Here is a 23817-nt window from a genome sequence, read left to right on the forward strand (position 1 = left end):
CTGATTTGCCCAGATCCCAAGTGTCCTTTGAAGGTGCTCCCCAACAGTGGGATCCCCCACACTAACCTGCACTGCTCTTTCCCTCTCACCTCCCCTGTACCTCAAATTGGAGGACCCAAGGTCTGGGGGTTTGCATTGGGCCCAGGAACACTGGGACACGCACCCCAGGGTTTCAGGTTGTCCTTGGGGGACACGGGTGGTACTCACTGCAGGTAGCGGCTCAGCTCTTGCTGGCTGCAGCGGGACCAGTGGAAGCGGTGGAAGGCTGCCTGCACCAGGGGTGCCATGATGCTGCCCAGACGTACCTCGTCGCCACAGCGGTTGCCCTGCCCATCGTGTTCCATGCCTAGCCTGTTCAGGGAGCCAAGGCAGCCTCATTGGACCCTCACCTGGCTGCACTTACCTGTCAGCTCTACCCCTCCCAAATGCTGGGAGGGCCCCCCAACCTCCCTCCACTGGGCCCTCCTGGACCTTGGCTGTTTTGGTCTGCCCTAAGCCAGGTGATACCAAGTTTCCATTGGTAGAATCTGAAAGGCAGGGGCACACTGGGGAGATGGCATCCAGCAGCATTCCCCTCAGTGTCCTGTCCCCAAGGCAGGGGGCTGTGACATGAGATCACAGTGGAGCCCAGCTCTCCGGGTATCTTGGCACACTCCCCACACAGGCCCGGCAGCCCTGTGGCACTTCCCATCAGTATCTGTCCAGCCTGGAGATTTAGGTGGTGCCTGGGGCATGTTCCAGGGCCTGCCTCCCTCAAAGCCTCAGTTATTCATCTGTAAAGTGGGGTAATCCAGGGAAGATCCTCAGCACCCACTCAGCTCTTTCTTTGTTATGTTTCCTTAATAGAAAGTGAACATTGGGTCTGCCCTATGCAGTGCTGGGAGGACAGGCCATCATATCTTTTTCATATGGGTTTGTGCCTCTCAGGGTTCAGAGAAGTGGGGTCCCTCAAACCCCAACCTTCCCCAGATAACCAGGACTGTGAGGCCACTTACACGTGGCCGGTCTCGTGGGCTACCACAAACGCCGAGGAGAAGCCGTCCTCATGGTTCAGGGTGCAACTGCGAACGGGGTGGCACATCCCGGTGACAGGAGCATAGCCTGGGAGGAGACAAAGGGTGGCTCCAGCTCCCAGTGACCTCACCATCCCCAAATGAGCAGAGTTGACTGCTCCAGGCTGGCACAGCTCAGAAGACTCTCACCCCAGGCAGCAGGCCTCAGTTCTGCCCCTCAGTTCCCCAAGCCCAGATCTCACCTGGGAGAACTTTCTGCCACCTGAGCACCCTCCCACTTGCCATTCTCTTGCACACAACCTCCCACCTTCCAACTTTGCTGGGTGACCCATAAGACCCTAGCTAGACCTACTTCCATAAGACACAGAGGGCTGCAGCGAGGGTGGTCCTCAAAGCTGCTCAGAGGCAGAGCCAGGCAATGAATACTAATGTGCCACCCTGCCCTGCTGGCCACAGAGGGGATGAGCCAAGTAGACTGAGGGCACACAGCTATAACTCAGCTAACTCTGAGCTTTGGCTGAGAAGATTCTGAGCCACATTCCTACCAAAGGGTCCCCTCCATCAGGAGTCTAAGGGAAAGGTGCACCCAGAAATGGAAGGCAGAGAGTGGGAGGGGTGGTGGTAGCAGGGCACATCCCCCCTGACATTGATGCACAGTGACCCTCCAGCCACCCCACCCAGTCAAACGGCTTTGAAAGACACTGAATTCACAGATAACAGGGAGGAGATGCAGTGCATTTTGCCAGTCCATTGACACTGTGTGGCCCTGTGGAGACCCACAGAAAGCAAGGCAGGGCTGAGGGACAAGGAGGGTGGGAAAGCCTGCGGAGGAGGACTGAGCCCTGCTGGGTTGAGCCTAGTCACTGGGTTTCTTCAGAAGTCTCAGGGAAGCCTCCAGAACCAACTGCACAACCACTGACAGGGAGGAGGTGGGTGGGACGCCCTAGCCCATCTAAAACAGCAAAACCAGAAAATGGGGCCTGCCATTTGGCCCTGGGCAAGATAAAGAAGTGCATACAGAGCTGCCTATGCCAAGTGGGGTCTCTGCTATGATACCTGGAGGGTTTGAAAGGCCCACAAAGCCAGGGGCCCCAGCTCTAGGAGCCCTGATCTAGTCTCACTCCCCTCAATCCCCATGGGGAGATACCAGGACAATTTGTCCAAAGAGAAAAGTTGAGAAGAAGGGAAGAAAGTGTGATTTTAAACTTGTCTGTACAAGTACAGAAATCTTTTTCACTTGGAATAAACAAGAAAATTTGTATCTTCAAGTATTTTTTGCTCTGTGGATTTTGAGATAATTGTTCTTGAATCAGGATGCCAGAGCAAAACTTGGGAGATCTTCCCTCTGTCCTTTGTATACAAACCTTGCCTATGAATGTGCCTTGTGCAAGTATTTCTCACTCACCTTGCTTAGCATTATGTGAGCCTTTATGATCTGAAGATTTGAAAAAGTATCTTTATCTTTATATTCTTCCCTTTTATTTAGCTGCTGTTCTCTCTTTCTGGAAATCTTAGATACATATTGGACCTCCTGAATTGTCTATATCTCCTAACTTTTCTCTCATATTTTAATATTTTTGGATGCCTTTGACTTTTTACTTCAGCTTTTGAATTTTCTATTTTACCCATCATATCTTTAATTTCATAAAAACTCTTCTTCATTTTCTTTTTTTTTTTAAATCTTTATTGTTCAGATTATTACATTTGTTCCTCTTTTTTCCCCCATAACTCCCCTCCTTCCAGCTCCCACCCCACCCTCCACCCTCACTCCCCACCCACTGAGTTCATCCATAGGTGCATGATTTTTGTCCAGTCTCTTCCCGAATCTCCCATTCCCCTTTCCCCCCCAAGAATAGTCAGTCCATTCCCTTTCTATGTCCCTGATTCATTATAGTCACCAGTTCATTCTGTACATCAGGTTATTTATTCACTTGATTCTTAGATTCATTTGTTGATAGATGCATATTTGTTGTTCATAATTTGTATCTTTACCTTTTTCTTCTTCCTCTTCTTAAAGGATACCTTTCAGCATTTCATATAATACTGGTTTGGCGGTGATGAACTCCTTTAGTTTTTCCTTATCTGTGAAGCTCTTTATCTGACCTTCAATTCTGAATGATAGCTTTGCTGGATAAAGTAATCTTGGTTGTAGGTTCTTGGTATTCAGCACTTTGAATATTTCTTGCCATTCCCTTCTGGCCTGCAAAGTTTCTGTTGAGAAATCAGCTGACAGTCGTATGGGTATTCCCTTGTAGGTAATTGAGCCTCTTTCTCTTGCTGCTTTTAAGATTTTCTCTTTGTCTTTTGCTCTTGGCATTTTAATGATGATGTGTCTTGGTGTGGTCCTCTTTGGATTCCTTTTGTTTGGGGTTCTCTTCGCTTCTTGGACCTGTAAGTCCATTTCTTTCACTAGGTGGGGGAAGTTTTCTGCCATTATTTCTTGAAATAGGTTTTCAATATCTTGCTGTCTCTCATCTTCTGGGACTCCAATGACTCTGATATTAGTCCGCTTAAAGCTGTCCCAGAGGCTCCTTACGCTGTCTTCACACTTTTGGATTCTTTTTTCATTATGCTTTTCCAATTGGGTGTTTTTTGTCGAATCTTTGGTTTGATTCTTGCACTCCTCTGGTCTGCTATTGGGTATAATATTCTTTATTTCAGTCCGTGTATACTTACTTTCTAATTTCTTTATCGTAGCATCGAGGGTCTCATTAGTTTTCGTGAGGCTCTGCACAAATTTATGGCAAGCCCTCAAAATTGCGATTCTTAGCTCCATATCCTCCATTTCTGTCATGTTTTTTTGTCTCCGCATCTTTTATGCTTTCTTGGTGCACCCCCTTGTGGTCTCTGTGCGCAGTCTTGTTCTAGCGAAGCCTTAATTGTTGTAGTTAACACTAGAGGGATTTGACCATCAGGCCGACTGGCGGTGGAAATCAGCTGTGGGAAAACTTCAGTCCTCAGGGGAGGTGCTAGTCTAGCCCTTGCCTGAGGCGGTCGGCAAATGGTTGTGCGCAGGGTTTGGGCGGGGCGGGCTCAACAGGGTGGGGGGGAGGGAGCAGCTATGGCCACTCTCAGTCCGTCCCCAGGGGCTCTGCCTCTCTGTCCCAGCAATCGCTGCAAACCTTGGAGGGGCCGTAGCCAGACAGTCCCGCTTCTCCCGTTTGAGTCTGGGTCCCTAGAGACTCGCCCGGATCTGTAGCCCAGAGTCTGAGATTCGCTCCTGATTGAAAACGACAATCGCGCCCTCAGCCGCCAGCCCGCTTTGCGCGCGCACCCTCACCACCGCACCGCCGTACCTTTAAATTTTCCACACTGCGCCTCCGCTGAGCGTCGGAATGCTGTTGTTCTTGCTTCTAGTTGAAGAGACTCTCCTCAGCCAGCCTTCCCGTGGTTCTGGTTGATGTCCGCTCCGACTTTTAGTTGTATTTTTGAAGTGGTTGTCCACGGCGGCAGTCTCTGGTGTTTTACCTATGCCGCCATCTTCGATTCTCCCTTCATTTTCTAATTCTTCTTAGCAACCTGTTCTGGGTTTATGGGCATATTTTTCTAAACATTCTTGGAATATTACTTTTTAAAAAGTTCTTTTTCATTTTCTAAATTATCTGTTTCCTCTGGAGTCAGTTTTCTGATTTTGTTTTTCAATATGGTTCATTTTTTTTAATGTCTAATAATCCTTAGCTGTCCTTTCACATTTTTACTTATTTATTTATTTATTGGGGGGACTAATTTTATTGTATGATAATTTTTAAAACAAATGAAAATAAAAACACATACAGAATCTCTTCTGGGGGGTGGTGGGGTTCTGGCTACAGATGTTTATGGCTTCCCATAGGGGGTGAAGGGAAGAGAAGGAAAAGGTTTGCTTTGTAAAGACCAGCCTGCTTATAAGTCTTTCATGTGCTTCTCAGATGTCATTCAGACAAACTGACCCTCCACTTCCTTTAGTCACTCCAATTTGTTGATCCTTTCACATATTTATTTTATTTTTAAAATATATTTTTATTGATTTCAGAAAGAAAGGGAGAAGGAGATCAAGCCCCCAGGAATCTAACTGTGACCTCCTGGTTCATACTCAACCACTGAGCAACACCAGCTAGGCTCCTTTCATTTTTTTTTTTATCCTCATCCAAGGATATTTTTTCTATTGATTTTTAGAGAGAGTGGAAGAGAAAGGGAGAGACAGAGAGAAACATTGATGTGAGAGAGAGACATCAGTTGGTTGCCTCCTGCATGCCCCCTACCAGGGCCAGGATACTGCAACCGAGGTATGTGCCCTTGACTGGAATCGAACCCAGGACCCTTCAGTCCACAGGCCAACATTCTATCCACTGAACTAAACCAGCTAGGACTTTTTTCATATTTTTAAATGAAGGATGAGGTCATTTAATATAAAAGCTTCCTCTCCTATGGGACAGTTTCCTCTCCGGTGGAACAGCTCTGCTTCCCATTAGCGCTCTTGCCTGGACAACAAGACTGACAGAGTGCTCTATTAGTCAGCTGTAGACCGTGAAGGGGTGAGAGCAACCCCTTGATCTGTGCTCAATGGGCTGGAGTCACATTCCCTGTTCCCACCTGCGTCCCATTGTGGTGCTGAAAGGGAGCCACTCTAGTGTCAGAGATAATTTATTAACAGAAATGAATCTTAGCCCGACCAGCATCACTGGAGAAGTCTCCCTAGTAATGCAAATATGGGCAAGTGGTCAGCACAGAGAGTGGAATGAGAAGCAGAGAAGTGCATGTAATAATTCAGGGAAGAAAGTGGTGAGAGGAATAAGTATAAATATGCTTGTGTTTATGAGAAGGATTACTGGAATGATCAACCAGAAACTAATAAAAATGACTATCCATAGAGGATGAGGTGGGTGAAATGAGTCCAATCCTCTGAATAATTATCCTATATAATAAAAGCCTAATATGCTAAGTGTCTGGTCGACTGGTCGGTCATTCAACCAATCAAAGTGTAATATGCTAGTGATATGCAAAGGCCGCTCAACCACTTGCTATGATGTGCACTGACCACCAGGGAGCAGACTCTCTGACTGGTAGGTTAGCTTGCTGCTGGGGTCTGGCTGATCAAGACTGAGTGATACAGGCCTGGACACGCCCTGGAGCCCTCCCGCATCCCTCCCTGGCCCCAACCATGCTCCAGTGGCATCCCTTGACCTGGCCTGTGCCCTCTTGCAATCCGGGACCCCTTGGGGATGTTGGAGAGCCAGTTTTGACCTGATCCTGCAGGCCAGGACAAGGGACCTCACTGGTGCACAAATTTGTGCACTGGGCTTCTAATTTCTATATAGATTGCTCAAGTTCTTTCTTTTGAAGTGCAACAAATGTCCATAAAAATGCACAAGTAATAAGGATACAACTAGGGAATTATCACAGTGATCACACCCACATGGGCACCTACCTGGTCATGAAATAAAACTGTACTCACACTGCAGAAGCCTCTTCTTGGAACTCCCCTCCTTCCCTAACTTTTAACAACACAGATCAGTTTTGCCCACTTACAAAGCTGAAGTAAATGGAATCCTAAGTATATATTCTTCTCTGTCAAGCTTTTCACTCAGCATTCCATGTGTGAGATTCATCTCCAGTGTGGTATGTACCTGTAGTTCTGATTTCTGTGTGAATACATCTTCATCTGCTTCCTGTTGATGGATTTAAGTAACTCCGTGTTTAAGAGTTATTGTAAGTAATGCTGCCCTGAATGTTCCTGCATCATCTTTCGGTGCACACGTGTTTGCACTTCTGGTGGGAGCATATCTGGGAGTGTCACTGCAGGGTGGGTTTTTGTTCAGCTTTAAACAATACTGCTGAACAGTTTTCCAAAGTAGCTGCACCAATTTATATTCCTACCAGAGGAGTATGAAAATGCATATCCCCATTCTCAGTAAGATGAAAGGTTTTCAGTCTTTTTTATTTTAGCCATTCTATTAGGCGTGTTCTGGATTTTGGTTGTGGTTTTGATTGAATTTCCCTAATGTCAACTGAGGCTGAACATCTTTTCATATATTTATGAATCATTCATGTTTTGTTAAGAGCCTGAGAAAGTCTCTTGCCAACGTTCCACTAGGTTGTTTGATTGTTATTATCATTGACATTGTCTTATTGATTTGTCAGAGTTCATATATTTCAGATATAAGTTCTTTATTAGATACAGGATATGTATTATGAATATTTTCCCTCAATGGATTAATGATGTCATTTTTTAGTGCAGAGATTCATTTGTATTTTATTTATTTATTACTTTTATTTATTTATTTAATTTTTATTTAATTTTTATTCTTGAGCACACACATGGACTGGAATTCATACATTCCATTCATAACTTTCTTGCCGGCAGGAGAAGGGAGGACAAAGCCAGAGAGTTAGTGACTAAAGGCGAAGAAGAAAGAGAGTCTGCTTGTAGCTGTGACTGTGATCTTCCAATGGCCCGATGCATGAGCACATGAGCAATTCACCCAGTAGCCCGGTGGTTGTCTGCATAGGACTGGGGTGCTGCTAGAGCCTTGAGGTTGCTCCCTCTCACAGGAGACCTTTATGGTTGTGGCTGGAAAAGGTGCCATGGAGTGGTGAGAGTCAGAGACAGCCAGGGTATCTTTGGGCAACAGAAGCACCCCAAAGGTTGCTTGTGTAGTGGGTTTTTAATTTTTAAAAGAATTTTATTTATTATTTTTTTTATTGTTTAAAGTATTACATATAGTATTACATATGTTTCTTTTTCCCCCCAATGACTTCCTCCCGGTCACCTCCACCCCCCAGCACATGCCCTCACCCCCTTAGTGTCTGTGTCCATTGGTTATGCTTATATGCATGCATACAAGTACTTTGGTTGATCTCTAAACCCCCGCCCCCACCTTCCCACTAAAGTTTGAAAGTTTGTTCAATGCTTCTCTATCTCTGTATTTATTTTTGTTCATCAGTTTATGATGTTCATTATATTCTGCAAATGAATGAGATCATGTGATATTTATCTTTCTCTGACTGGCTTATTTTGCTTAGCATAATGCTCTCCAGGTCCATCCATGCTGTTGGGAATGGTAAAAGTTCTTTCTTTTTTACAGCAGCATAGTATTCCACTGTGTAGATGTACCACAGGCTTTTTTTTTTAATACAAAGATGCAATTTTATTTTGCCAATCTAACACATATCAATAACTACTTGGTTTTTTATTTCATTATATATTTATTTTTATGTTTTTATTTTTTCAATTAAATCTATATTGTTCAGATTATTAAAGTTGTCCCTCTTTTTTCCCCCCATAGGTCCCCTCCACCCGGTTCCAACCCCACCCTCTGCCCTTACACCTCCCTCCCCCCCGTCCTCATCCATAGGTGTACGATTTTTTTTTCCAGTCTCTTCCCACACCCCACACACCCCTTTCCTGCTGAGAATTGTCAGTCCTCTCCCTTTCTATGCCCCTGACTCTATTATATTCACCAGTTTATTCTGTACATCAGATTTTTTATTCACTTGATTTTTAGATTTACTTGTTGATAGATATGTATTTGTTGTTCATAATTTTTATCTTTACCTTTTCCTTCTTCTACCTCTTCTTAAAGAATACCTTTCAGCATTTCATATAATACTGGTTTGGTGGTGATGAACTCCTTTAGCTTTTTCTTATCTGTGAAGCTATTTATCTGACCTTCAATTCTGAATGATAGCTTTGCTGGGTAAAGTAATCTTGGTTGTAGGTTTTTGGTATTCATCACTTTGAATATTTCTTGCCACTCCCTTCTGGTTTTCATAGTTTCTGTTGAGAAATCAGCTGAAAATCTTATGGGTACTCCCTTGTAGGTAACTGACTGTTTTTCTCTTGCTGCTTTTAAGATTCTCTCTTTGTCTTTTGCTCTTGGCATTTTAATTATGATGTGTCTTGGTGTGGTCCTCTTTGGATTCCTTTTGTTTGGGGTTCTCTGCGCTTCCTGGACTTGTAAGTCTATTTCTTTCACCAGGTAGGGGAAGTTTTCTGTCATTATTTCTTCAAATAGGTTTTCAATATCTTGCTCTCTCTCTTCTCCTGGCACCCCTTTAATTCAGATGTTGGTACGCTTGAAGTTGCCCCAGAGGCTCCTTACACTATCTTCATATTTTTGGATTCTTTTTCCTTTTTGCCTTTCCGGTTGGGTGTTTTTTACTTCTTCATACTTCAAATCTTTGACTTGATTCTTGTGATCCTCTAGTCTGCTGTTGGATCTCTGTATAATATTCTTTATTTCAGTCAGTGTATGCTTACTTTCTAGTTGGTCCTTTTTCATATCCTCGAGGGTCTCACTAGATTTATTGAGGGTCTCACTAAATTTATCAGCGGTTTCTAGAAAATTCTTGAAAAACCTTATAAGTTTGGTTTTGAACTCTATATCCAGTAGTTTGCTTTCCTCCATTTCTGTCATTTGTGACCTGTTTCTTTGTCTCTGCATTTTGGCTGCTTCCCTGTGTTGACAGAGTGGCTTTCTGTGCTAGGTGTCTTATAGGGCCCAGTGGCTCAGCCTCCCCAATTACCTGAGGTGGACACTCTTGGTGCACCCCTTTGTGGACTTTGTGCACAGTCTTGTTGTAATTAAGCCTTGATGGTAGGTATCACTGGGAGGAATTGACCTCCAGACCAATTGGCTGTGTGAATCAGCTGTGTCTATGGTGGGCGAACTTCTGTGCTGGAGACACCCTTCTGGGGCAAGACTTGCTTCATTGGGGCTTTGGTGCTCACTGAGTCTGCCACCTGAGTGTGTCTCTTATGGATCTGAGGAGTTGTAATCTGGATGGTCCCACTCTGACCACTGAGTACACTGGCTCTTGGACCTCTAAGGAGGTGCTAATTTAGCCTCTGCCTGAGGCTACCCAGCAAGAGTTACAGAGAGATCTGCAGATTCCTCTTCTTTGTTTGGGGTTTGGAGGTGCCCAGATGAGGCCCAGCTGTGAAACAATACAAGATGCTGTGGGTCCTTAGCCTTCTTTTGGATGTTCTGTGTCTCTCTGACCCAGCTGCAGTTTGTTAGGTAATTTTCAGATTTCAAAGGGCCAAGCCATTCAAATGCAAAAGCCTCTGCACACAGCTTGGGTGGGGCGGGGTCTCAGGGAATCAACAGGGTGGAGCAAACAGCTATGGCTGATCCTCAGTCCTGCCCTAAGAGGTCCTGGGTCCCAGTGTCCTGTGGTAATCACTGCAAGCATCTCTGAGAGAAAGCCGCCCTCGAGTTCCGCCAGATGCCAGACAGTCCAGTTTCTCCCCATATGAGTCTGGGTCCCCAGAGACTCGCCCAGAACTGGAGTTCAGAAAAAGACAGCTGCGTCCTCAGTTGCCAGCCCTTTCCGCATGCACCTCCGTACTTCTGCATTTTACTTCCGCACCTCCTCTGAGTCTCAGTGTGCTTTTCTCTTTCCTTCTAGTTGTAGAATTTCCACTCAGCCAGCCTTCCTGTGTTCTGGATGAAGTCCGTTTTGTCTATGAGTTGTATTTTTGATGTGGTTGTGTGAGGCAGCAATTTCCGTTGTTTACCTATGCCACCATCTTCGTTTCTCTCTCGTACAACAGTTTTTTAATCCACTCATCTACTGATGGGCACTTAGGTTGTTAACAAATCTTAGCTATTGCAAATTGTGCTGCTATGAACATCGAGGTGCATATGTCCTTTCTGATTGGTGTTTCTGATTTCTTGGGATATATTCCTAGAAGTGGGATTACTGGGTCAAGTGGAAGTTCCATTTTTAGTTTTTTGAAGAACCTCCATACTGTTTTCCACCATGGCTGCACCATTCTGCATTCCCACCAGCAGTGCAAGAGGGTTCCTTTTTCTCTGCATTCTCACCAGCACTTGCCATTTGTTTATTTGTTGATGATAGCCATTCTGACATGTGTGAGATGGTATCTCATTGTCATTTTGATTTGCATCTCTTGGATGATTAGTGACTTAGAGCATGTTTTCATATGTCTCTTGCCCTTCTGTATGTAAACTTTTGCAAGGTGTCTATTTAAGTCCTTTGCCCATTTTTTGATTGGATTGTTTATCTTTGTTTTGGTAAGATGTATGAGTTACCTATAAATTTTGGAGATTTTAACATTGGCAAATGTATTTTTCCATGCAGTGGGCTTCCTTGTTCATTTTTGATTGTTTCTTTTGCTGTGCAGAAGCTTTTTATTTTGATGTAGTCCCATTTGTTTATTTTCTCCTTAGTTTCCATTGTCATAGGAGCTGTATCGGTAAGCTATCGCTATGACATACGTCTGATATTTTGCTGCCTATGGATTCTCCTAAGATTTTATGGTTTCCCATCTTACATTTAAGTCCTTTATACATTTTGAGTTTATTTTTGTGTATGGTGTAAGTTGGTGGTCTAGTTTCATTTTTTTTGCATGTATGTGTCCAATTTTCCCAACACCATTTATTGAAGAGACTGTCTTGACTCATTGTATGCTCTTGCCTCCTTTGTCAAATATTAATTGAGCCATAATGGCTTGGGTCAATTTCTGGGATCTCTGTTCTGTTCTATTGGTCTATATGCCTGTTCTTGTGCCAGTACAAGGCAGTTTTGAGAACAGTGGCTTTGTAATATAGCTTAATATCTGGTATTGTGATCCCTCCAACTTTGTTCTTCTTTCTCAAGATTGCTGTAGCTATTTGGGGTCTTTTTTTTTTATTCCATATGAATTTTTGGAGAGTTTGTTCTAGGTCTGTGAAATATTCCATTGGTATCTTAATGGGTATTGCATTGAATCTATAGATTGCTTTGGGTAGTATGGACATTTTAATGATGTTGTTTCTATCAATCCATGAACACGGTATATTCTTCCATTTGTCTATATCTTCCTCTATCTCTTTTTTCAATGTCCTGTAGTTTTCTGAATATAGGTCTTTTACTTCCTTAGTTAAGTTTATTCCTAGGTATCTTTAATGATGTCTTTAATGAACAAAAGTTTTTAATGTTAATGTGGCACTATTTATATATTCCATTGTGTTTAGTGCTTTTTATCTCTTTTTAGAGAAATCTTCTCTTACTCCAAAAATATGGAGATATTCTATATTATTTTCTATAAGTATTATTATTTCACCTTTCATATGTAGATCTAAAATCCACTAAGATCTAGAATATCCACAAATATGATGTTTGTATACAAAGAAGGTGTGTCAGCTTAATTTTTCCTCCAATTTGGATAGTGAATTGACCTAATACCATTTGTTTTAAAGACCATCATTCTCCTCTACCTTGCTGTGCCACCTTTACAATAAAGCAAGTGTTTGTGCTTAAGTTCAACTCTCCACTCTGTTCTGTTCTAATGACATATTTGTCAATCCTTGCATCAAACTTAGTCTTTAACTATTTTGTTTTTTATAAGTATTGAGTACTTTGATCATCTTCTTCAATTGTTCTTGACCCACTGCATTTCTGTATGAACACAAGAATCAACCTTTGAATACCCTCAAAATATTCTGCTGGAACTGAGCACAGAAGCATCAACCTATAGAGCAGTTTGGAGAAATTCATATCTGTACAATAGTGAGTCTCCCCATCCATAAGCATGGTATACCCCTTTATTGATTTAATCTTTTATAATACCTGTCAACATATCTTACAGTTTTCTGGTCTAGGTCTTGGACATATTTTCTTAAGACATAATCCTAGGTATTTGCTGCCTTTTATTCTATTGTAAGTGGTACTAAATTTTAATTTGTTTGTTGTTAGAATACAAACATTCAATTGATTTTTATATAGTGACACTAGAGGCCCGGTGCACGAAATTTGTGCACAGGGGTGTGCGTCACTCAGCTCAGCCTGCACCCTCTCCAATCTGGGACCCCTCTGGGATCGGGCCTAAATGGGCAGTCGGACATCCCTCTCACAATCCAGGACTGCTGGCTCCCAACCGCTCACCTGCCTGCCTGATTGCCCCTAACTGCTTCTGCCTGCCAGCCTGATCAACCCCTAACCACTCCCCTGCCAGCCTGATAGATGCCTAACTGCTCCCCTTCCAGCCTGATTGCCCCTAACTGCCCTTCCCTGCCGGCCTGGTCGCCCCTAACTGCCCTCCCTTGCCGGCCTGGTTGCCCCCAACTGCCCTCCCTTGCCAGCCTGGTTGCTCCCAACTGTCCTCCCCTACTGGCCTGGTCACCCCCAACTGCCCTCCCCTGCTGGCCCAGTCACCCTTAACTTCCCTCCCTTGCCGGCCCAATTGCCCCTAACTGGCCTCCCCTGCAGGCCCGATTGCCTCTAACTGGCCTCCCCTGCTGGCCTGGTCACACCCAACTGCTCTCCCCTGCAGGCCTGGTTCCCCCCCAACTGCCCTCTCCGGCTGGCCATCTTGTGGTGGCCATCTTGTGTCCATATGGGGGCAGCCATCTTTGACCACATGGGGGTGGCCATCTTTTGTTGGAGTGATGGTCAATTTGCATATACTCTTTTATTAGATAAGATTATATAAAAACTAGAGGCCCGGTGCACAAAAATTTGTGCACTCGGGGGGAGTGGGGGTGGGGGGAGGGGGGTCCCTCAGCCTGGCCTGTGCCCTCTCGCAGTCTGGGACCCCTCGGGAGATAACGACCTGCTGGCTTAGGCCTGCTCCCGGGTGGCAGAGGGCACGCCCAATCCCTAGGTGCAGCCCCTGGTCAGGCTCAGACCAGGGCTGATTGGGAAGTTGGGGCGCTGCCCCCTGTCATGCACAGAGCAGGGCCCATCAGGGGGTTGAGGAGCTCCCCCCTGTCACTCACAGAGTAGGGCCGATAGGGGAGTTAGGGCACCACCCCCTGTCACACACACAGCAGGGCAGATCAGGGGGTTGGGGCGCTGCCACTATCACACTCAGGGCAGGGCCGATGGGGAGGTTATGGCTCTACCCCGTCACACACAGAGCAAGGCCCGTGGAGGGGGGTTGGGGCGCCGCACCCTGTCACACACAGAGCCGCAGGGCAATCAGGGGGTTGGGGCGCTGCCCCCTGTCACGCTGATCCGGTGCCAGGAGGCCTTGTGGCTCCGCTGATCCCAGTGCTAGGAGGCATATTACCCTTTTACTATATAGGATAGAGGCCTGGGGGCCGGCTGGTTTGCCCTGAAGGGTGTCCTGGATCAGGGTGGGGGTCCCCACTGGGGTGCCTGGCTAGTCTGGGTGAGGAGCTGAGGGCTGCTTTCAGGCTGGCAATTGACTGAAGCTCTCAACCACTCCTTTTTTTCTTTTTCTTTTTTTTTTTTTTTATTCTGGGCCAGCTTTAGCTCTGGCTCTAGCTCTGAGGCTTCCGCTGCTATAATCGAAACAATGTATAACTCTAGCTCTGAGATCCCGGCTGACTGAAAGCTTTTTTCTGGGGTTTTGTTTAGCTTCTATATTTGCAACATAGTTTCTTAGAGTTGTAGCTCAGAGGTCGGCAAGTCAGGTGGGGAACGTTGGAGTCCGCAGTCACTGAAGCAAGCAAGCCTCATGTTCTCTTCCAGCTGCCTGGCTGCCGGCCACCATCTTGGCTGACAGTTAATTTGCATAAGGATATGCTGATTAGCCAATGGGAAGGGTAGCGGTCGTACGCTAATTACCATGTTTCTCTTTTATTAGTGTAGATTACTTAATAATTTTAATAATTTATTTGTATATTCTTTTGGAATTTCTATGCACACAAGTATATCATTTTCAAATAGGAGTCTGTGATTTTTTCCTTTCTGACACTGATATTTTTATTTTTTTCATTGTCTTATTTCAGTGCCTTGGACCTCCACTACAACATTGAAGAAAAGTGGTGATAGCAGGCATTCTTGACCTTTCTCAATCTAGGAGAAATGTTTTCAACATGTCACCATTATATATGACGCTTATTATATTTTTTTTGGGGGGGGGGATATCCATTACCACATTAAGAAAGTTCTTCTAGTCCTAATTCAACAGGACATTTGATCATAAATGGATCTTTATTTTTGTCAAATACTTTTTCTGGATCAATTGAGATTATCATATAAATTTTTCTCCTTTATTCTGTTAATGTGATAAATTACAATGATTGATTTTCAAATGTTAAACAACATTATATTTCTAGAATACATTGAAATTTATTGTGACATACAACGTTTTTTAAAATATAGCACCAAATTTGATTTGCTAATATTTTGTTTGAGATTTTGTATCTATATTCATGAGAGAGACTGGCCCATACTTATTTTTTTAAGGTGATTTTGTTTTTATTGTTTTTTTTTAAAAATTAAATCTTTATTGTTCAGATTATTACAGTTGTTCGTCTTCCTCCCCCCGCCCCCATAGATCCCCTCCACCCGTGTCCCGCGGTAATTGCTGCAAGCACCTCTGAGAGAAAGCCGCCCTCAAGTTCCGCCAGATGCCAGACAGTCCAGTTTCTCCCCGTATGAGTCTGGGTCCCCAGAGAGTAGCCCGGAGCTGGAGTTCAGAGCGGGAGCTTGTGTCTCCCTCCTGATTGAAAAAGATAACTGCATCCTCTGTTGCCAGCCCTTTCTGCGTGTGCCTCCGTACCTCTGCACTTCCGCACGTCCTCTGGTCTCAGTGTGCTTTTCTCTTTCCTTCTAGTTGTAGAATTTCCACTCAGCCAGCCTTCCTGTGGTTCTGGATGATGTCCGTTCCGTCTTTTAGTTGTATTTTTTAATTTGTTGTGGGAGGCAGCAATTTCAGGTGTTTACCTATGCCGCCATCTTGGTTTCTCTTCCTGGCCTATACTTTTGTTCTTATAATGTCCTTAGATTTTGGTTTCAATGTTAGCAGGCCTCCTACAAGTTGGAACAATGTACCTTCTTTTTTCATTGTGTGGGAGTTTGTATATGATTGGTATGATACTTCATTAGAACTTATAAAGAATTCTTGGGTCAAGCTATCAAATCCAGGAGTTAACATCTTTAATTGACATGAGTATTCATATTTTCTATTTTTTTCTCAGATTTTGTTTTGTCAAGTAATTTGTACCTTTTATCTAAATTGACAAATTTATTGATACAAAGCTGTTCAAAATACCTTCTCATTATCTGCTGTCCTTTTACATTTGTGATTTTAGTAAATTTTAATTTTTTTCTTTTTAAAAATTAGTATTAATAAAGGCTCTTCTGTTTTAATCCATTTTTTTTTCAAACAAGCAAATTTTGGTTTTATTTATTTTCTCTACTGAACTATTGTTTTTAATTTTAACTCTTTATAATTTGTGGAGTTTAGCTTGATGTTCTTTTTCAAATTTCTTGATATAGATATTTCTATGATTAATTTTTCAGCCTTTTTCTTCTAATAAATTTCTAAGGCTACAAACATCAATCTAATAATTGTGTTAGTTACATCCACAAGTATTCATGTCAGATTGTCATTACCATTCAGTTTAAAAATATATTCTAATTTCTACCATTACTTCTTTGAACTATGAATTATTTATGAGTATATTATTTAATTTCCAGGCATACATGTTTTCAAGTTATCTTTCTTTTCCAGTCTCATCAGGGAACATATTCTGTGTGATTTTGATCTTTTGCATTTTGTTGAGACTGTCCTATGACCCAGCATAGCCTGTTTGGATCTGTTTTCATGTGTGCTCATAAAGATTGGGTATTCTCAAGTAGTTTGGTGCAGTATTCTATATATATCAACTAGGTCCACTTTTTAAATTCAAATCTTCTGTATCCTTAGTAATTTTCTTATCTGTTGTTTTTCTATTACTAAGTAAAATACATTAAAATCTTTGATTATGATGGTACACTTGTCAATTTCTTCTTTTAGATCTGTCAGTTTTACATAGTTTGAATTTTAAAGTAAAATCTGTAAAATTGCAGTGGTTGAAATCTTATCCAATTTTTTTTAAATGGGGGCAACCAACAACTCTGAAACTCAGTCTCAGATCCTATCTGATGTCTCAGGTGCCAGCCTTAGACTCTGCCCACTTTACCACCTCTGATCTTCAATGTTTCCCCTGGGCATGAGGTTTCCTGGGGAAAACGGCAGAGGCCCTGGTGGTTTTTGACAGCCAGGGCTCATCAGCCCTGACCTACGCTCTTCTAGGGCTGAAGTGGCCACAGCCCCCTGCCCTGACACCCTTTCCTGGCTGGGCCAAGGCTTCCAGGACCCCTGTAGGGCCAGTGGCTCATACTCAGCCTCCTTCCTTTCTGAACCATTGTACGAGCAAGCTCACCTTGCATGCCTGAAGGCCCAAAGTCTTGCCGTGTGAGGAAGATGGCGTGATCATGGTATTCATCGTGGTCTGTGTCCGGCTTCTGCTGGAGGTAAGCCCACCGGCAGACATTCTCCAGGCTTTGAGAAGGGTTCCCAATCTCAATAAGGCTCATGGACTGCAGGGAAGGAGAGATGGAAGAGGGATTAGTGTTTTGTGGATTAACTGGGGGGCTGGGCAGGCCATAGTGTTGACAGACCCCTTCCATTGGTGGCCTGGTCCAGGTGGCACAGTGGCCCCTGCCCAGTCCTCTCAGGACTTGCTTTCCACTTGATTCCATTCTTGGCTCCCCAGTGAGTTTCCATACAAAGTCACTGTGCAGTTTTCAGGTGAGATGTGAGTTTTCAGGGCCTCAAATAGGTCCATTCAACCCATCCCATTTACAGAGCTCCCTGCATTCTATCAGGCACCTATTGTGTGCAGGCCTTGGACAGGAGGCAAATGCCATGTGGACTGCACCCTGAAGAACTCACAACTTGGGAAGTGTTCAGGGCAGGGGGGAAAGGAATTCCAATGTGGTGCGCCAGCCCAGAGAAGGGGAGAGAACCCTATGTTTGCAGACATTTACAGAAAATGACACAATAGAGGGGGAAAGCTACAGCAGATTACAGCAAAGGAGCCCCATAAAGAACAGGGGCACAGAGCCGATTCCCTTAGGAGCCACAGAGAAGAGTAGTCACATGCCGTTTATGTGGTGCCCATGGCTAGCCACACTCTGCATGGTGGCATTGCCATTCAGGCTTCACAGTCAGACTGAGAAGAGGAAACTGCGGCTGGGAGAAGTCAAGTAACTTCCCTCAGGTCACACAGCTAGAAAGCAGAGTTGAGATCCCAACCCAGGAAGCCTAAAACCAAAGTCTGTGTTTAATCCCCTGGCCTAGACTGCTTCCCTAAGAAAAATGCACAGCCTCTCAGAAGGGAGGCTACTACAGGCAGCATGCTGCCCTTGCTCTCTCAGTCCTCACAGCATTTCCGTTTCTGCTTTCACCACATACTCCCATCACCACAGTGCTTTCCTCCAAGATAAGAGTCCTGGGCATGTTCTTTTCCTCTTCTTTTTAAAAAAGATTTGTTGGTTGATTTTAGAGAGAGAGAGAGAGAGAAAGGGGAAGAGGGAGAGAGAAACGTTGGTTTGTTGTTCCACTTATTTATGCATTCATTGGTTGCTTCTTATATGTGCGCTGGCCATGTATCAAACCCACAACCTTGGCATCCTGGGACAAAGCTCTAACCAAGTGAGCCATTTGGCCAGGGCTGCTTCATCTCTCTTTAAATACATCTGTCTGTAAAGTAGAGTGATATGCATTCCTTGGTGGACATGTGCTGGCATTCTGTTTCTTTTCTCCCATAAATATGTCCATCAAGCATAGCCACACATCTCTCCTTATGTGGATGAGGTCTAGGGTATTGCTGATAAGTCAGGATGTTTCACAGAAGAAAGAATAATCCAGGGCCAGGGAGGGGCTGGTCATTGCCAGGAGTCTCATGTGTCATCTAAGTCAGTGACTTACAAGATGGCAGAACAGTTCCCAGGTCCCATGCACAGTGCCAAATGCTCCTGGGAGATGTGATTGTTATAAAAAGCTATATTGGATCCTAGTGAAGTAAGTCACAGACCGGAGTAGTGCAAGAACAAGAAGAAGTTTTCTGGCAATGGGGCCTTTGTGGGAGGCATGGGGGGAGGACCGAAAACTTGCAGGGTAGGTGTGGGGTCTGCAGTGCCGAGGGACACAGTAATGGGATGGTCTTTTTGGGCCCAGCTTGCTCGCTCAGGAGGAGCTTTATTTTGTGGAGCTCTCCCACTTCTCGGGAGGCAGCTTATGGGTGATCAGTCCAGGTGCTCTGTCCACTCCTTCTCAGAGCTGGCCTGAGACTCAAGTTAGGTCAGTGGAGCAGAGGTTCAAAAGGCTCAAGTAGCTTTGCCTAGCCTGGTGGCAGCCGCCAAACAAAAACCCATGAGATCCTGCCTCCTGTAGCCCCGGCCCTACCTTTCTTTGACCTACTTGTCCCACTTCCTGAACACCGCCCCCTGATCTTCTCACATGCCTCAAAGGCTCCTCACAGAGGTGTCCAGAGACAGGGGGCAGCCGGGCAAGCCTGGGCCCAGGAGGGAGGTCTAAACTACGTGGGTCACTTGGGCTATAGTGCCCCGACCCGACCTTCTTCTATTCTTCTGTGACCTGCTTGCGCCCATGCAGCCCTCAGATAGGCCACCCTCTCTGGGGTACCTCAGGTCCTGCCATTCCATGCCCTTGCCAGGTATCACAGCATATGAGCAGTGGCTCTCCTCTGAGCCAGGATAGGAGACTCATCTATTTCTCCTTCAGAAATGACAGAGAGGCTGAGGGATCTGCTTGTGGCAGCTGCATTTCTCCCTGCCCAATGGCCTCTGTCTCCTGGCTGCCTGCTCCTCTCTACTCTACATGGGCTCTAGGAAAGCTTCTCTGTGAGACTGAGCCTATTCCCACTTGTGCTGGGCTGGGGACCATGTGTGAGCTCAGCAAGGGGGTGGCCAAGGAATCATCATGGAACTCACAGACCACCAGCCCTCCCCAGAGGGAGCCAAGGCACAGCTGTCCAGTGGATGGGATATGTCTGCATCCTGGGCTGGGGGCGGCTGTGGGGTCCTGTACTAGGGTCACTATGAGCTGATTACAGGGTTCCAAGTTTACATGCATCATCTAATTTAAACCATAAAACTGTCCTAATATATAGGTGCTGTCATTTTCCTGTTTTCAGGATGAGGAACCATGTCTCAGACAATTGAACTAACTTGCCCCGCCCAACCACTAGAAAGGGGTAGATGGTGGGTCACAGGAGAGGCAGGGCAGCCCTGAGGCAGTCACAAGGTGGCGCTGCTGCCTAAGACTGCAGGGCCAGGCTGGGCTGGCAGTGGAGCCCCAGGCTTGGGCTGCAGCTCTGAGCCTAGTTGGCACCCAGCAGTGGGAACTTCAGAAGCTGGAGACAGCCTCTGGGGTCCCACACTGGAAAAGTCAATTGAGACTTGCCCTAAATGCTCTGTTGCAATCACTGCACTCTGACATTTCCATTGTTTGCTCCAGACTGAGCTGAGTTATTTAAGCTCTTCCCTCCTTCAGTCCAGGAGATGGAGACAAACCTGCAGTCTCCGCCCCCACCTGCTCCAGGCCAGGGATAGCTCTGCCTAAGAGTCCCTAAGCCCGTTCACCAGTTCACCAGGGCACCTGCAGGTGACAGGTGGGGGCTCATCTGGGTAGCATGAGAGCACTGGGATGTGAGACTTGCTCATCCTTTATCTGCTTCATGTTCTTAGACAAGTTACCTCACTGTCCCGAGCTTACCATCTGAAAAATGGGTACAACCCAGTGCAGAGGCAGGAGTATAGTGGCTTCTGACCATAACCATCAATGCCTACAAATATTCCTTGTCCTGTCACTGTCATGAAAAAATGATGATAAAGATGGAGGTATGATTCCAGTCCCTGGAGGAGCCAGTGTACCCAAAGGGGTCGCCTGAAGCTCTGGAGGCTCATGCCCTAGAGCAGTGGTTCTCAACCTTCTGGCCCTTTAAATACAGTTCCTCATGTTATGACCCAACCATAAAATTATTTTCGTTGCTACTACATAACTGTAATGTTACTACTGTTATGAATCGTAATGTAAATATCTGATCTGCAGGATGGTCTTAGGCGACCCCTGTGAAAGGGTCGTTCGACTGCCAAAGAGGTCGTGACCCACAGGTTGAGAACCGCTGCCCTAGAGGGTTGGCTTCAGTCTTCCAAAGCCTTTCAACTGCTCTGGCCCTACCCTCTAAAACACACAGGAAATGAGACAGCTTGCACAGAGCCCAGGCCTGGTAAGAGGTAGGGCTCACTGAGTTCAGGAAAGCAGAGGCTACCCCACCTCTGCTCTGCTGACAGCTGGGCCAGGACTTCTCTGTTGGGGGGGACTATCCTGTGTACTCTAGGGTGTGAAACAGCATTCCAGTCTCTACCTATCAGATTCCATTAGCATCCCCTTTGGGGGGTAGCAAAACTGCCTTCCGTGGGGACCACCAGCATGCAGGAACTCTTGAGGGGAACAAGGCACAAGCAGCCTGGAGTTCATTCTCCCCAGCCTTTGGAGTAACCGTGTCTGGCCCCTCCTTCCCAGAGCAAAGTGGCTTGCTAATGGGTGACTCTGGCAGGTCACTCTGCCTCTTGGTGCCAGAGTCCTCACTGTCAGGTGGGCCTGATGGTGTGACTATCCCATAGAGCTGCTGTTTTGGGAAATGAAGTCACCTAAGGGGTGACAGACAGGGCCTTCCCCCAAGGGGGCACTGCAGACAGCAACTCACATGAACCTCCTCCTTGCTGCTGTAGTTGCTAGTATGTGCTCATCTTACTGGGGACACTAAGGCTCAGTGGTGGTAGATAACTTGCTGAAGGATCAACATGGGCAGAATTCACATTGCAACCCTGCCGGGGCAGCGTGGGCTCCCCTGAGGCTGGGGGTCTTCTCCCTGCAGCTCCAGCCTCTGGGAGCTCAGATATCAAGTGACACTAGAAGGTGAGCTCCTCATTTCTCTGCTGGGACTCCATGTCATTAGGGCATGTTTTAGAAATCCTTCTTCCCCAAGGCTGGGAGCCTATTGCCAGAGACAGCCAAGCACAGGGGTCTCAGCAAGACCCTTCCCAGGCTTAGCCACAGCTGGCCTCCCAGAGTAGGGTCCAGTGCAACATGCCCTCATCCTTCTCTGCACCCTGGCAGGTCCAGCTCACCAGGGGGCTGGCATGACCAGGGGCTGGCCACCAGCAGGTTGGGGGTTGGGCCCAGACTCTGGGGAGAATAGAGGGCTATCCCGGGGTTGCTCTGAAATCCTACACTGCCCCTCACACAGGTAAAGAAGCGGAGGTCCAGAGCAGGCGGGTGGTGGTCAGGACACACAGTACGAGGACAGTGGCACTGAGCCCTTGGACACTGTGGCTCTGGGCATGCTGAGACCTCACCCCCAGAACTCTGTTCTCTTGCCTTCCACCAAGAGACTCAGAAAGAATTTATTCGACCTTTCCTCTCCAATGCTGAAAATTTCCTACGAGTGTTCGTCTTGACCTGGTCTTTCATGGCAGGAAACCTGTTGTTCTCTGATTGTCCCCAAGTCTCTAGTTCCCATTTGCTTTGATTTTCATCATCCTAGGAAATATTTAAAGTGAGAACAGTTCAGTACTTTGGTGACTTCTCAAAAAATCAATTGAAAAGCAGTTGCTATGCAACCCTCAAGTGTGGATGTTCTGCTCCCTGGCTGATGGCATATTGTATAAAATAAGCTTATGTTTTTCTTCTGCTTTTTTTTTTTCAAGAAATGAAGAAAAATGTTGTTTTAGGAAGAACTTGAGATAACTCATAAGCTTCTCATAAGCTGGAAGACAAACATGTCTTAGACAAAAGTGCTACCAATTTTATCCCCACTGGAGCCGGTGGGTGGGGTGAGTGGGGACCGGACTGGGGATAGGCATGGGAGAGATGGTCTGTTTCTGTTACGAATTGGAATGAATAATGGGATGGTCTGAACACCTGGGTCACTTTCTGCTCCAAGTCTGGGTCTCAGCCTCACAGCACCCCATAGTCCCCATGGACCTTGGGAGGATGCAGTGCAGGCATCTCTCCTCATCGGGGTCCTGGCTACAGTCTCCTTGGCTTTGCAAAGTTTAAACCCTTTCAGGATGGAGGCATCTGCTCTGAACAGAAAACATTTTCACAGATCTCCATTGCTGTGCCTCTGGCCCCTCAGAACCCGGCTGGGCTGCACCTGCCTGGGTGACCCACTCCATCCAGGTCACCCTCACCAGCTCTGTTTCCTTCCTGGTGCCCACTCTGAAATGATCTTGTTTACTTGTGACTTCACAGGGCCTTGTGCTCCACTCCTGGGGAGCAGGTAGGTCCCAAGATCAGTCTGGATGGGCCTGGAGCAGCTGCTTGGGACACATCTCCTCCTGCTTCCCAGGACATAGGTCCCTCAGAGACCTGTACACAGGGCCTTGCCTGGGTGCTGTGCAAAGTGGAGTCTGTGGCTGGTGGACAAAAACTGTTACAGCCCACAACAATACATACAGACAATAAGAAACGTTTCTAGCAATTTGATGGAGTGGCTTTATGGAATTTAATAATAAAAAGTCAAGGCTGGGTTTTTTGCAGACCTCCTAACTCTAGTATCCTCTGTTCTCACTTCTGCAGCCTGTCTTCCTTAAGGAAACTGACTCACACCCAGGACTTCACCTCTCCTTCACAATCCAGTGACTCTGCAAAGGAGAACAGAGCATCAGTCTGGCCCTGTAACATTCTAGAATCTCCTGGGACAAAGAGGCCTGATGGGTGTCAGACTTCCCCAGGGACCTACCATGGCCTCATGGGGCCTGACATGGGCCATAGGCTTCCAGGAGAAGGTGGGCAGAGCAGGGAATGAACTTTGCTACAAGAGATCAGTCAGCCCGCTAGACCCCCAGGGCTGGCAGAGGGGCCAGCAGCATGATGTCCCTTCTGGCCAGGTTGAGGAGACCAGGGATGACATGGGGCCGGCATATCCACAGTCTGGTACATCTTCTATTCTGATTCCTTCGAGGCAATCAGCAGAGGTCTGCCTGGGGTGCAGTGGGCACTGTCTAGATTTAGCTCTGGAAGCATTCCTCTAGCCCGTTTTTCCTT

The 23817-nt window shown here is 46.0% G+C and overlaps 1 protein-coding gene across 1 annotated transcript in view; it reads right to left on the minus strand.

Annotated features, from left to right (window-relative positions):
* Positions 1 to 23817, minus strand: part of ADAMTS2 (ADAM metallopeptidase with thrombospondin type 1 motif 2) — a 285590-nt gene that overhangs the window by 80954 nt on the left and 180819 nt on the right. Inside the window, exons 6-8 of the mRNA XM_070417030.1 lie at positions 17120 to 17276; positions 996 to 1101; positions 208 to 351 (exon numbers count right to left, since the gene is read on the minus strand). Coding sequence (XP_070273131.1) covers positions 208 to 351; positions 996 to 1101; positions 17120 to 17276 — 407 coding nt within the window. The remainder of the gene's footprint in view (positions 1 to 207; positions 352 to 995; positions 1102 to 17119; positions 17277 to 23817) is intronic.

Source organism: Myotis yumanensis, unplaced genomic scaffold, assembly GCF_028538775.1.
Source record: "Myotis yumanensis isolate MYYU_CA2020_CCGP unplaced genomic scaffold, mMyoYum1.0.hap1 SCAF_5, whole genome shotgun sequence".
Lineage (NCBI taxonomy): Eukaryota > Metazoa > Chordata > Mammalia > Chiroptera > Vespertilionidae > Myotis > Myotis yumanensis.